Source organism: Sebastes fasciatus, chromosome 12 (genome assembly GCF_043250625.1).
Source record: "Sebastes fasciatus isolate fSebFas1 chromosome 12, fSebFas1.pri, whole genome shotgun sequence".
In the NCBI taxonomy this organism is placed as follows: domain Eukaryota; kingdom Metazoa; phylum Chordata; class Actinopteri; order Perciformes; family Sebastidae; genus Sebastes; species Sebastes fasciatus.
The window spans coordinates 7,986,764-8,002,340 of record NC_133806.1 but is presented as its reverse complement, the minus strand read 5'-3'; the positions used below and the strand labels follow the sequence as shown (position 1 = coordinate 8,002,340).

General features: G+C 38.5%; 1 protein-coding gene across 1 annotated transcript; it reads left to right on the top strand.

Annotated features, from left to right (window-relative positions):
* The first annotated feature begins 1,904 nt into the window (after window positions 1-1,904).
* LOC141778596 (uncharacterized) lies at window positions 1,905-10,269 on the top strand. The gene is made up of 6 exons (XM_074652958.1): window positions 1,905-2,163; window positions 5,980-6,072; window positions 6,890-7,174; window positions 7,567-7,718; window positions 7,830-7,948; window positions 8,359-10,269. The coding sequence occupies exons 1-6, from the start codon at window positions 2,085-2,087 to the stop codon at window positions 8,528-8,530; spliced, it is 900 nt and encodes a 299-aa protein (XP_074509059.1). The 5' UTR covers window positions 1,905-2,084; the 3' UTR covers window positions 8,531-10,269.
* The last annotated feature ends 5,308 nt before the right edge of the window (window positions 10,270-15,577 follow it).

Here is a 15,577-nt window from a genome sequence, read left to right as displayed (position 1 = left end):
TTAAAATCATAAAAGTATTGTAAACCATAACAATGTACCCAACATCGTTTGATAGTCAATTAATATGCTCCTTGACAATGCGTTATTACAGATAAAATATTTAAAAAAATGAGAGGACAGAGAAATTACATCCTGTGATGCTGGTCACATGGTTTTGGAACAAACCATATCTTAGTTGCAGGGGGATGCTCTGTTAGTAACATAGTTGGCAGAACTTTTTCAAATATTAATAAACTAAGATATTTATATAATTTAAATGTGAAAGTAAAGTCATAAAGTATTCAGAATTTTTAAATAATAAACAAATAACGTTAACTTTAATGATTTAAAATCATTATTCTGAGGCTAAGAGCCACTCAATTGAAAAAATGGACATTGCAAAAACTCTATTTAGGAACATCATGACAATTTCAATCTAAATTAAACATAGTGTGTACAAAATGTATGTCTTATCTTATAATATGCTTTCCCTTAATCTGTAAAATATTATATTTTTGAAGAAAACAGTTAGAAAAAATATCATTATCATCAAAGGACATGGAATTTACCCCCAATTAGAGAATGACTCATTTACTGTATGTCTGTATTTAGTGAGAACATAGCTTTTTTATTAATTTTTAAACTGTGTGGACTCTGATTTTCCCTTTACATTTTCCTTAAGTTGCTATTTTAGAAAGTTAGAAGTTAGAAAGTCTCTATGAATATATCACATATATCAACTGGAAAAACAAAGTTCGGAAACTTGTGTTTCATCCAATCCAGTTCAATCATCCAATCCACCAAACAACTCAAAACAAGAGTCAATACCAACAGGAGAATACACTGTTTACCATTGACGGAGCATTTTGGCGAATTTTTCTTGGGCGCTCCCCACATAATCAGCTGTGCTGCTCATCCCACAAATGCATGATCCTTACAAGTTGGACATCATTGCGAAGGTAAATAAACAGGCTTTCCAACGATGTAAAATACAATGCCAATTAGCATTGTAACAACAGAGAAATAATCGACCAAACACAAGTTTCCGAACTTTGTTTTTCCAGTATATATATTTTGTATATGCCTCTTTCACCACTTTGTTGTACACTGAGTAAAATAGTCAAACTCAAGACGGAAAGTGTTTTCATTGCTCGGATTCAATTTGTAAACCATAACTGCTATGCAATTTCCAGAAATCACTTGACTTAAAGGAAACATGAAGGTGACATCTGTGACACCATCCTTTGTAGATTGCCCCCATCCTTCAGGTGCGATAGCCAGAAAATAGAGAAGTGGAGCCTGAGTTTGAGAAACTTCTAGGTCTTAGTTGCTTTAAGTATTTTTTATATCACTGGGGAACGATTCCAAAACAAACTCAACAGCTCATATTGAAATTGATTTTACAAAGTTACAAAGAATGTGACGTCACTGACGGCAAGTCGGACATTTTTGAAGGATAAAGGGCGAGAGTGCCATTCGCTGTCTGTTTACTGCAAGTGTCAAAGAACTGCTCAACTAACAGTAAACACTACGCAGCGAATAAGATTCAAAAGACGAAATGTTATATACGTATATAATAAACAGTCAGACACAAATTAGCCAAAATATTAGCCAAGGTTTTGTTTGCATTCAGTTGGCATATCATTACCTAACGTTAGCTTATCTTTGTCCGGGTAATAGGGTAGTGTAGAACTGCATCTGTAACACCTTTTGCGCTGGCTTAAACAATTAGTCGTGGCTTTGTTGTTAGTGTCATCAAATTGATCACTTTCTAAACCAAGCTATCTTTCACTGGAATTGTCAGTGAACCTGATGACCTTAACAACAGAGTTTTGCTTTTGAAATGATCTCTTATCTATAATACAATCATGACTTCCTGTGAGTGAGGGCATCCGGACACTAAATGTTTGGTTCAGGTTGAATACGCAATAGAGTTTACTGAACGGTCATTTGTGGTTTGATGACACAACTGTCATTGGGAAATTGGTATCCATAGATGGGCAATGATGAATTTATCTACACACCCACCAAGTATATAGTAGGCCTACATTTTGTAGGACAGCACATTGCCATCTCTTAACACATGATTCAACTCTGTCAAAGAAATGGACATGGAACTCTACGTCAATTCACCAGTTGATGAAGGGAGGAACAGTTTGGAGAAGAGAGAAAATTGCCATCCAGGTCTGAATATTATTTTTTGACTTATGAGCTTTGATTTCTTGTGCTTCTTTCTGTTCCACTTTTCTGTTATATTTTCATTTTAGGTTTCCTAAACTATTGGTGTGGCCTCTGACTTCTGAAGTGTTTCACACACACCTAATCTTTACTGTTCTAAACATTATATACACCTGAAGGAAAGGTATTATAATTTATCTGTGTCTGTTAATTAGCTATGTGTGTTTATGGGTTCATTTGTTGAAGCACTTTGAGATACAGCTCAATGAAACGTGCTTTAGAAGCAAATTTGACCTATTTAGAGCCACTGTGGGGAGTCAGTGTGCATGTTACATGTCATTTTATCTAGTCACATATCCAACTTGTGTGTGTATTGTCTTGGCTTGTAGCTACCAGTAGCTCACTACCTGTGTTTATGGGCTCACTAAAGGTTAAAAGAATATGGACATAAATGTGGTAACACAAAGTCACATTGTAAACCGGTTTAAATTTCTATCCAATCAAATTCACAGACATTATGCCCCCTTCTGACACAAAATGATTACTTGCCAATCAGTCGACAATTAAACAAGTTGCGCTGCTTTAAAATTTCTCGACATCAGTGCTGCAGTAACATTCGGCGATGCTAGCAGACCAGCAAGCGTACACCAGATTTGACAACGACCGCAGAAAATAGCCATGCCAATAAAAAGCAAAAAATATACTATTTTAATGAGGAATGGGTAATGACAAATGTGTGTCTCATTTGCGTTGCAAGCGTGTCAGTCGGTGAAAGATGTAACGTCGAGCGCCACTTCACCAAAGTTCACAGCATTTTTTCATGGGACTTTCTGCCTGGTAGCAGTCTACGAACAAAGAAGGTAAAGGAGCTGAAAACAACGCTTAAAGGACAAAAGTCTGTTTACCAAGCTGGCAAAGGAAGGCAACGCAGCAACAAAGGCTTCGTTCAGTGGCGCACATCCTAACGAAACAAAAAGCCCTTCACCTATGGCGGGATTGTAATAGAAACGATGACTGCTGTGGCTGCAATGTTATTAAAGGACCATGAAAGTAAGACAAAAATGATGTCTGCTATTGGCGATGTACAACTTGGTGGCGCTGTGTGTAGCTCTCGGCCACTTTAATTTTGTTAAATTAGCTCTCAGAAGAAAAAAGATGGTGACCCTTGCTTTAAATACTTTTTATGCAGGATGTCATAAGGGAAATAAAATAGTGTGGTATTGAGTGGTATGGTGTGTGAATGCTGTTTTTATAAGAAACTACCATCAAATGAATTTAATGAAATATCTGAGGAAATGCAAACTTTTGGTAATCCCATTACAGTGTTTAAAGAAAGTACTTCCCTGAAGAGTTCAACATACAATTTTCAGTCTCTGCATCATGAGGCTGACGCAACATTTAGCTGATGTATTTTTGGAGTAAGGAAGTTAGAAGATCCTCTTTCTTTGGTAAAAAGGATTCTATTTTCCGCCATGTCACCCTGCGTGGGGACATGCAGTGAGGCTCAACAGTGTCTTCACTAATGATGAATGCACATAGCTTCCCTTGTGGAGAATTAGAGAGATAGAATGAGTTAGAAATCAGTTGAGGACCAAGACTCAGATATTTAAAAATGTCAAATTTGTATTATTAGAACTCTGGTGTTGAAAATTGGTATTGGTAATTGGCAAGTTGACACAGGCAAAAATAGAATAATTTAAGTGCAAAGATTATTAATTAGTGTTCTTAACACTAATAAACGGAGCTTTAAATAATATTGTCAACACATGGGATGTCAAAGAGACAGTAAAATAATGTTGTTTAACACGAAAACATCTGTTGTACATTCACATTTATCTAAAAATAGTTTTGAAGATATTTGGTCTTAAACCAAAGTATTGCAGAAATTAAAATGTTGACCTATTCAGTGGATCACCAACGCTATTACAATTCATCCTGAGAGGAACATGAATGGTTGTACCAAATTTAATGGAAACCACTAAATACATTTCACTAAAAACCACGAATGTCAGCTTCATATTGGTGTTCGTAACCCCTCGGCATCGCCTACAACAGTTAGCGGTGGCGTTTGCAGCTTATTTGATCAGTGATCCCTTGTCATCCAACACGGAGTTATTGCCTCATCTCTTTAACACAATTTCCTGAGTGAATCTGCTGATGCTGAATAGCAAGTTCTTCTTTCTTCTTTTGTTTTGTTACCAATAAACCAGACACATAAATAGCATGACTTCCCATATGTTTTTCCCAAAGAAAGAGCTTCAACACACTCACAGAGTGTTTCCAGTGACTTTAGGTGGAAACACTTACTGTATGTTACATCTGCTGGTGATAGAAAGTTTGTTTACTGCAAGTGAAAAATGTCAATTTTGAGGAATATTTGTCAGTTATTGTACACACAAATGATTTTATTGGTTTAGTCAATACTGTCTTTTCTGTTGTCATCTAAACTCTGTGATTGGTGACAAAACTTTTATTGTTGCATTGCAACATAATCAGTCGGCATGATTAATTTTCAGCTGGCAAAACTGGGCTCAGTTTTTCAGTTGGATCATTTTTAACATCTAGTGTACTCTTGGTGGTTTCTGAAGATTGCCAACCGTACCTTTAAGTACTACGGTGCTGTGGCGAGTCCCTTGCTTTCAAATCAGATTGTGAAATCTTCTGTTTACCAGAGATGTGCTCATAAGTTTCTTGGAAATAAGTCATTCAGAATGAAAAAGCATAAGAAATTGACTAATCAACAAAAGAAATCTTCGTTGACTAAGACCAAAACGACCGATTAGTTACTTCTCAGATCACAATTTTTTCATCCCCTTCCTGTCCAGTGAAAACCATGTATCTCCAGATTGTTGTGTTGATGTGTTGATTGATTGATGTGTTGATTTTTAATGTTTGTGATAAACTGAAGGATCAAGTGTTCCCTTATGTGTTGAGAAAATTCTTTTACTTCTTAAGCTAAATAAACTATTTAAAAAGCATATTGGATCAGCTGGAAAATGCATCATCTGAACTGAAAACAGGGCTGTTTTTTGACCTCATGAACAGTTGACTTTTCGAGATACTTTGTTATCATAGGACAGCAACGCTAACACATGATGACCTTATAGAATATGATGCATTGCTGTATATTAAACTGGCCAACAGTATATAAAGGAGTTAAAAAACATCCACTGTAGTAAAATGCAACATACAGATTAATGCAGCAGTAATATTAATCCAGAAACATCATACATAATAGTAAAACACTGAACATTTTACTGCACAATCAGTACCTTTTCTTTTCATACTTTAAGTAAAGTTTGCTGATATACATTCTTTTAATTCTGATTGCAGGTATTTTACTTGTAGTGGAGTATTTGCACAGTGTGGTATTAGTACTTTTTCTTAAATAAAGGAGTCACATTTTGGTTAGCCTCTCTAGTGAGTTACTTTCATAAAGTTTGTGCATTAAATATGCGCATGTATAGTACTAGTGTCTCCTTTCAATTGTTTGAAAGTTAAATATTAGGTGCAGCAAGTGATCAAATACAAGGTTTCAACTCATATTTACATCAGTGATATTTTAGGAATTTTCATAGAAATCTTTAAATATAAACAATTCCTTTTAGTTTTTGAGGATGTCATCTCTTCTGCAAAACCTCAGTATAATCTATTTATTCTTCTGTAAGTCTCTCTGTTCTTTGGTTTAAGTTGGTTATTATACACACAGTGATAAAATACACAGTTGGAAAAAGTGCTAAAATATGCACCAGTAATCCACAGAGATCAAAATACAACTGCATTTTTCCTGATGTTGAGTGGTATGTGTGTTTTTACCTGTAGGAGGGTCAAAAATCTACAGGTTGGTGGGAGTCAGCTTTGGCCTGCTGTGCATCCTACAGGCCGCTCTCAATGTTTCGTTTCGACTACGAGCTGGTGAGTATCAGCCCCCACCTTCCACATGTCACCACAAAAAAGAAAAGGAAGTGAATCTTCTGTCCGGCAAATGAAAACCCATTTGAAAAACAGGAGAAAATGTAAACGTACTGTATATATTTCTATCATGTTGTGGGTAGCAAGGTAGACACAATAATAAGAATTGCACCAGAAAATGACAACAAACACCATTTTCAGTAATAAATTCTTACAGATATTTGTCAATTGTAACATTTTACCATGGACTGTGTATAAGAAGTGGACACCCATTGGAGTTTGACATTTTGGCCGTCACCATGTTGTTTTTTCTAGAAACGCTAGTTACACAAGAGGGTGGAGCTAAGTACAGTTGGTCTGGAGGAGCTGTACTATTTATTTCTGCATAAACGTCCAATGTACATTTACTAGATATTCTCAAAGCTTAACTAACTCTTCTGCAGTTTGCAGTGTGCGCGCATGCACGTGTGAGCGGAGCGAAAGAGCAAGCGAGAACGAGTGCGGTGTGTGAGTGAAGGCAGGCAGGCAGCTGAGCAGAGCACAGCAGAGACTCCGGCCCTAGAGACCAAAGCTACGGTCTCCCCTGCGTCCTCCGACCGCGGCCAACACTGTTTTGCAAGATGGGCTTCACTAGAGAAAACTTTGCGGTTTTGGTGCTTCCGTGTAGTTTGTGTTGGAGTCTTGTCTGAACAGCGTAGCCACACGCGAGCGCGCATGGGACATCGACCCGGATTGATTTATACGTTTAAGAAGTTACAAACAGTCCCTTTAAGTGAGAAACATCAGGGATCACAAACTTCTCATCTGTTTCCCTTTCTAGTTGGGTGTTCTAACAACGTCACGATTGGCAATTCCACCATGATGTCAGCTGGTGACATGGGAGTCCTGATTTTAGAGAGAGACCAACTGGTTCGAGAGAGAGACCAACTGGTTCGAGAGAGAGACCAACTGGTTCAAGAGAGAGACCAACTGGTTCAAGAGAAACCTCAACTGGCAAAGGAAAAGAAAAAGCTTCAGGCAAGTAACAGCCGCCTGATCGAAGACAAGAAGACGTTAAACAAGACGGTCATCGAACAACAAAATCAAATAAAGGAACTTGAAATGCGTGAGTTTGTTTTTTGAAACCTGTATTAATTCATATATTTTTAGGGGAGGCAATGTCATTCAGTCGGTATAAAGACTGACTTTGGTGATCCTCTGACTTTTCATCTAGTGCCATCATCAGGTCTTGTCTTCTCTCCTGTCTTCTCCTCTCCTCTACTTTCCTACCCTGTGCTGCCTCCTCTTATGTCCTGTCTTGTCCTGTTTTACTTTGACCACATCTCCTTGCTCATAATGTTATACCCTGTCCTGTCCTCTGTCTGGTTTTGTCCTCTCCGGTCCTGTTTTGCAATGTCTTATGTCCTTGTTTTCTGTCCCATCTTGTCCTTTCTTGACCTGTCTTGTCCTGTCCCCTCTTGTCCTGATGTGTCCTGTCCTGTGCATGTTCCTGAGCAGAACAAAATGCCTCAAGGTGTCCCCAAAGATGGTGGACATTCATGTCCACCTGCTACCAGCTTTCCTCTATGCAAAACATCTGGGAGAATGCCAAACAAGACTGTGCAAGCAAAGGATCTCATTTGGTGATTTTGAATGACAAACTGGAAGAGGTATTTATGATTTTTCTCATATAAACTTAATATACTGATATTACATTGCAGCCAGTTCATTTACGGTTGACCTCACTAACTAAATGAATAAAGTACACTTCCTTCCCACAGAGAATTGTCCTTAGTTTAGGAGGTACTGTCAGAATGTGGATGGGCTTGCATGGTGTCAGAGAAAGGTCAACCTACTCGTTGAAGTGGACATTGGTGGATGGAAGCACACTGTTTTATACGTAAGGCTTTTTGAATGTTTATGAATAAAATGATGTTCCTGATTAATAGCGAATGTACTGTTTCAACACATTGACATTACCATATTACATTGTGAAGTATGTCCTAATTACACGCTGACATTTAGTCACTGAAATTATATTGAAACAACAGTAACTTAATCTAAAAACTTTTCAACCAAAATTATGGGAAATTTCATCCAGACATCTTTTGACCTGCAAATCACCAAATAAATGCTAACTGGTTGGTTGCACAACCAACCTGGTACACCCTGGAGAGGTCACCAGTCTATCACAGTTCTAACACATATGTACAGTACATATACAAACAAACACAGTCAACCCACAACTGTCTTGCACTGTTCCACCCTCACGAAATCCATCAAAACACTAATGTTTGTGTTTTTTTCTAGTAACTGGAATCGTTGGTACTCAGATATTGAGGAATATTCCGGTTGCGCATATGTTAAGCAAAACGTCCGCGACTCGTCGTCCTCGGAGACCTGGTTTGTGGGTACCTGTCAAGAACAACACTATTGGATGTGTGAGAAGGAGCTGCACACAAGGTCTATCAGACCTAAATAAGACCCACACAACAAACACATCTGCAATCTCTCTCTCTCTCTCTCTCTCTCTCTCTCTCTCTCTATCTCTCTCTCTCTCTCTCTCTCTCTCTCTCTCTCTCTCTCTCTCTATCCAGCTGATTTGAATGTTATCAGCCGATTAAATGGCTGTTATTTGTTGTCATCGTGAGCTTAGATTTAAAGTGATATGGTCCCACCATACCCCCAAATTGGCTCAGTAAGCTGTTATCATCTATTGGTACAGCCCGGTCGTACTAAATGGCGTATGAATGACACTAAGTCGCCGTTCTTGCTTTTGTCGTGTCATTTGTAAGCCATGTAGTCTGTATTGACTGCAATGTAAACGCATCCATGTATGCTACGCTCAGAGTTAGTTTACATGAGTGACATTTGTGACGTTATTCTGTTATATTGTGTCCATACGTATTTTACTATTACTTTATTTTAAGCCCAACCATGAGATATTTCCTAAACCTAATTGGTTTTGTTGCCTAAACCTAACTGCATCCGCTACCGCTGTTTTGTTGCCTGGCGTAAATATGACACACAAAAAGAGGCGTATAAATGCCACGCAAAAAGGCTATAATGTATTGTCATGACACACTCCTTGTAATGTCCTGCTATTTATACGCCTCCCATGAGATTGGGTTGATTGGTAAGCTGGATCACCGCAGGGAGGTTCAAAATTGTTTGTCGGCGACCATCGTAGTAATTATGACAGGAGCAAAGGAGTAAGTCAGGTGACGTATTATAAAGAGTGACACAGTCGTGTTGGGAGGAAGCCGGAGTGGATGGATGAGTTAAACAAACAGGACTTTCACCCAGAAGACCATTGTTCGTGTCCCTTGTGAAACCAAAAGTCAACACGTGGAGTTATTGAAGCATTATAATGATAGTTATAACAACTGGTAACGGCCATTTAATGGGCTGATAACATTCAAAACACACAGGCACACATATATACAGCATATATACCTTTTATTCATTGTAATTGTTGATTTTAACGCACCCCTTCTGGACATAATTTTATGATTACTGTTTGTTTTTTACTGTGTTAAAAACATTGAAATCTTTTTTTCTATTAATATCCCTAATTCGATCATGTGTTAATATATGGTTTTGAAGAAAACCGACGCACGGATGTTGACGCCAAATTCAGGACGTCAGAAAACAATCTTGTTAAACCCTGTGTGACCTTGTAAAAGTATGTGTAATGAATGTGTAGGGAAATGAAAGAGCTGGTGGAAAATATGGAGGAGGCCGAGCGGACACAGATGGCTGACAAATTGGAAAGTACCTGAATTAAAATAGCAGGATTGATTTAATAATTTGGCAAAACATTGGTTTGTGACGTGGGATGACCTGAGGGCGTGACCTAAACCAATAGAATTTACAAGAAATGGGGATGATGTTTGATTGTTACATAGTTGATCAGGCCATCTGTAGCTCCACCCGGTCAGTCCTAATGGAGGATGTCCATATAGGGACAGTAAAATAGGACAAAAGAACCCTAGATTTTAGAGAAGGAGTTGCCATTGATTGCTGGGGGACAATACTCCGATGAGGCAAAGTCCACATGTTTTTTTACTTGTATTTACTATGTATTCCATTTCTATGACCGTGCTTGATCTGTTCTAATTTTTTGGAACATTTGCTTACTTTCTGTGTTAATAAAGAATGAGAAAATGTGAGCTTCAGAAGACCATTTGTTTGTGCAAACCTTCAGTTACAAACAAAATATTGCTACTAATGTGTTTATGTTACAACAGTTTAGATGTTTTCCATTCATGAAACTGATTAATCTCCAAAATGCTACGTTAGTGAGGAAGTAAAATGGAATGAAACCCTTCAAATGTAGAGGAAATAATGAGTTGTACCAACTGCTTGTGACCACTAGAGGATGATATTTTAATATCTTTAGCCATGTTTTGTTTTATTCCCTTCATGTTAATGAAATGTATTATCATGATAGTGAAGACAAGAATCAAACTCTGTGGAAATGCTTTGCAGTGCTTTAAGCAAATATCTATATTCAGTTTATTCTCTACATTTCTTGTATCTTAAGTATTTTCCTCAAGAGTTCACTTATGTGGCAATAAAGTTGGCTTTGACCTTGAAATATAGTGTTGATGTCATATTTGCTATGTAAAGATATAGAGTAATGTCTACCTGAGCAGAGAATGAAGTCTCTCTCCCGCTGTGTGTGTTGTCTTATTGATACATCTTCTTCCTCCGTGCCAAAGAGCTTAAAACATATCCTCATTAAACGCTTCGTATGAAATCTTAAGAAAAATGATTCCTTATTTTTCGTACGTCTTGTGTCTTATTCAGCGTTAGGTTGTACTTAGCTCCACCCTCTCTTGTCAGTTCTGGTTGCAAATAACCAAGATGGCGACGGCTAAAAATGCCGAACTTGAGGCTTCAAAACGACACTCAACCAATGGATGACGTCACGGTGACTATGTTCACTCCTTACAGTCTATGACTACACAGCAAAATGGTCTCTGTTCAACATTACTGTCAGTCTGATCACTGTATCATGTGATTAAGGGAATGTGAACATTATCATGTACGTTATCAAAACTCATTGTACTCTATTATGTGAAGACGCTCGATACGATAAAGGGCAACTTTTCACAGATTACAGGATGAATGAATTCAAATGAGTTTTGAGCTGCAGGCAAAGTAGATAACTGAGTTAAAGTTTGTGTTGCTAAGCACGTGAATATTTATTTTTTGAAAATGGCAGATTATGAATACCTCACCTAACAACTGATTATACAGCTGATTACACTGAAGGGTGACCTCATCATGTCATCAGTTTTGGTTTGAAATTGTATACTTGATTGATTTCTCCACTATCGCGCCATAGATATAATAACCCATGATGCACCACAGATGTAATTCATTCTACTACATGGTACTGTGGTTTTTGGCGGCAGGTACCTCAAAAGTTGATGGCCTGAAATAATAATGATATAGACACTGCTTTCTCATTTAGTATCTATTTATATCCACCTTAAGATCGTGTCTCTTTTATACCCTTGTCTTAAACTTTCCTGTCATATTGCCAGGGTGCTATGACCTCTGACTTCCTTAATTTTCCAAACCAGTAAAGCAGAACTAGATCTAATGCTGCTCTCAGTATGCTACAAGTTGCTTTGGACAGATTGCTCCTGAAGCTAAATGACTAAAATGTATGATGTGTATGTATTTGTTGCATCCTGAGTGGCTGTTCGTGAGCTGTGCCTTAAAATTAACTGCACGTCCCAGTTCCTCATCCTGCTGTCAGGGAGTGGAGAGGAAGTCAAAGAGATGGGGACAGAGAGGTCAGGTGCCCAGCCTCGCATCAAGGTCTACCTCATGAGCATCTGCCTCTATGCTGTTATGTAACATCCTGAGCAGCTCACACCCTCATTAATGTACAATATAGTACACACTGCACCCCATCTCATCTCCCACCAACACTTAAAGTTGTTTTTTATTAGCCCTGACCACGGTGTTTCTCTGTGTAAAGTGTAAAAGCGACAAAAGATGTGAAGGGAGGAGGTCAGAAGGGATGGGTTGGTCAAGAAAACACCTGACCTTTACTCAGGAGACCACTGTTCGTAACCAGAGGTCAACATTGATTTATTTGTCACGTAACTTCTGTACTTAAGTAACGTCACTTCCGTAGTTATTTTAACCCAGTCCACAAACTTTTCCTTAACTAAGTAGTTGTGTTGCTTAAACCTAACCAAGTTATTTCCTGTGAAGAGAGAAGTTTATTTTGAAAGAATAACTTTTCGTAAGATATGATACAAACAGTTGTATGCGGATATGTTTTAATGGAGCTCTATGGCACAGAGGAAGAAGATGTATCAGGTATTGGATACACAATACATAATGAATGTAAAATAGAGAATACTTGTTGGTAGCATCAAATCATGGTTGGTTTTGGTCTCTTCATGTGATTCGTTGACAGAATAAATATGTGGATTATCACCAGAGGGTTCATCCCATAGAAATAGAATTGGAGTAAAACAGACGTTCCCATTCAATTTGACGTAGCAGCATTTTTATGTGAACCATTGCCGTTGCAACCATTGTAGCCGTTCTCTTTAGACATCCATTGTTGTAGCAGGTTAACTTCCGTATAAACCGAGAAATCTTGCTTGAATATGACGGATTGCTAATTTCCCCACTGTGGGACTAATAAAGGAATATCTTATCTTATCTCTTATGTAAGATGTCCAGATAGCCATCACTCAGTTCATAATGCTAACTGAATATGATGGATTTATCCCCAGAATCTGAGAGAAATATTCAATATGTGTCATTATAACTGGATTATTCCCTAACAGTCTAGCCATAAAAAGGAATTAATTAAGAACTGAAAGAAAGCACTGACTGTCTAGGAAGCTTTCTGTGTAACACCAGATGCTTGGGGTTCAATTTCTCTGTGTTTTTCCTCCTCTACTATTAAATTTGGCACCTTTCCCTCTCAACTATCCAGGCATTTAGCTGACACTCTTATCCTGAGCCACTTACAACGGGTGCCTCAGGAGAGTAGGCTTAAATACATTTAAACAGACACAATCTGCTCCTGCTCCTCTGCTGCTGTGAATACAACCACTGTCTGGCTGGTGGTACGTTCAACACTCAACACATTGTTAGCAGTCCACATTGAGTTACATTCACTCTTTAGCCATTTAGCTGACACGCTTATCCAGAAATACTCACAATGAGGGCAGGAGTAAGTTTCATTTCTTAGATCACTAACATTACAAGGCAGACATCAGTTTGAGGAGGCAAATCAAATGAGGAGACAGTGGAGGGAGTGCCGGGTACACAGGCAGCGTTTTCTCAGAATTAGAAAGCGTGTCTTTTATCGGGACAAAACCTCCATGTTTTCGGTGGATATCAGGAATCCGCTGACAACGTCTGGTCCTGGCAAGTCCACATGAGGGCTGGAATTTTTCAAATATTTGACAAATTGCATCTTTGCATCTTATGCTGTGATATAAATGTTATATTTTGTGCAGTCGTTATCTATCGCCAGTAATGTTTTGTCTAATTTCAGTCTCAATCACTTTATAATAAGATCGTAACATGAATTAATGAATCAATTGATAATGAATAAATATTTAAATAAGGTATTAACTATAGACTGCAAAGAAACTAAAGATGTTTAAAAAATGTATGTAGTAGAAGTATAATATAGTATCTAATGGAAATACTCAAGTAAAGAACAAGTACCTCAAAATTGTACTTAAATTTAGTTACCTTCCATGACTGCTGACGTAGCAGCTCTGAGCTTTAGGTTTTACCACATGGAGAGTTGTTACCACATCAGGACAAGTATTTTATATTGTCCTTCATTTGTTTGTATCTTTGGTGTTTCAGAGTTCATCTGTGTGGTGTTTCTGTCTTCTGCTTATTTATGGAGATGTGAGTTATTTAGTTTTTACCAGCCGTGACAGCGGCGCTGGTATTATTTTCACCTTCTTATCTGTGTGTGGGTTTCATCATGGCAAAATGTGGTCCTAAAGACACCTACTGTAGCAGGAACTACCACAGAGGAGGTTTTGTGTACTTGCCAGGTGTTGTTCTTTCTTTTTGTGGACAGATTGTTTCACCACGATAGCATCACAACTGTGCAAGATGCAGTCATGAAACCTTTAAAGGCGTGTAGTTGAGATCAAAATGAAGGCCAAGTTAGAAGATGGGTGTGGTCAAAGCAAGGGCGCCGGAATTAGGGGTGTAACGTCATTCGCCCCCCTCAGAGGTCATCCTTACCATAATAACACTACTTTAGGAGCAACGGAAGTCAGACGGCGGCTGGCGTTACCACGGTTTTGCACTCTGCGGCTCACGTTACTGCAATTTCCCAAGCGTGTAAGAGATCTATACGGTGTCCTTCAGGTAACGTAAAAACGTGAAAGGTTCATTCTAGAGCCAGTGGTTGGTTTAACCATTCTGGGCTACTGTAGAAACATGGCGGAGCAGCATGGCATACTCTGTGAAGATCATTACTCTCATCACTATTGTGTTTTTATCAGTCCTTTATACTTCTTATTCACATATTTAAAAATGAGGGTGTAGGCAAGTCTTCATTACGTTCCCAGTAGCTTGCTCCAAATCTATTTTCCATACATCAATGCCAATTAACTTTCTGAAGACAGATCGTCCTGTCTGGAGGTAGCAATATATCATGATGACAGTAAACTAATAGACACATGGTCACGTGGTCACGTGGTCAGTGAGCCGGGGTTGTGACCTAGGTCTGGGAGCAGTGAGAGGACACTGCAGTATGTTTCTTCCTCTTTTTAAAGGGTTTGACATATCCTGTTATTCAGACAAATCACCAGCAGCCCGAGGAGACTCAGAACATGCTGACGTGACTCTGGATATCCTTCAGGCCCCGCATGGCGTTGATTGTCTTTTTCGGCAAACATATTGTTTTGCAGCCCTGCAGGGAGAAGTCTCAGACATGTGTCAGCATATCTGCACCGCTGAATGACTGATTGTATATGTATGTAAACATAAAATACCATTAAATAGATATTGTTTAAGTACATCTTCAAGGATTGAGAATGAAATTAAGAAAAATGTCTGTCTGGAAATCTAGACTTTCAACCGGGAGACCGGTGTTCATGTCCCGTGTTTAGCTAAAAGTAACGTTGACTTATTTTGTCACGTCAGTCTTTTGTCATGTGACTCGTCGTTTAGTGTCGTCAGCCCCGTGAGTCCCGTTAGTCAGTAAAGTTAACGTCAACCACGACCGTTTCCTAACCCTAACTACGTAGTTGTGTTGCCTAAACCTAACTTACTGTGAAAACAGAAGTTTAATTTGAAAGGACATTATGCATGTAACAAGCGTACATTGACACGCCGTCCCTGGTCCGTCCAAAAGTAACACAAGAGAGGTACCCCGTGCGTCGGTCTCCGATGCCGAGGGCACTGACCAAACAGCGGTACTTCACGGGTTGGGAGTGAGAATGTGTTCTTTATCTTACCCTGTAGATTTTTTTCAGTATTATTGTTTGATTTGCTCTTTATATTTTGT

Coding starts and splice junctions, on each gene's coding strand:
- LOC141778596 (XM_074652958.1), top strand. CDS start 2,085: ATGGACATGGAACTCTACGTCAATTCACCAGTTGATGAAGGGAGGAAC. Junction 2,164..5,979: donor GAGAGAAAATTGCCATCCAG/GTCTGAATATTA, acceptor TTTTACCTGTAG/GAGGGTCAAAAATCTACAGG. Junction 7,719..7,829: donor TGAATGACAAACTGGAAGAG/GTATTTATGATT, acceptor TCCTTCCCACAG/AGAATTGTCCTTAGTTTAGG.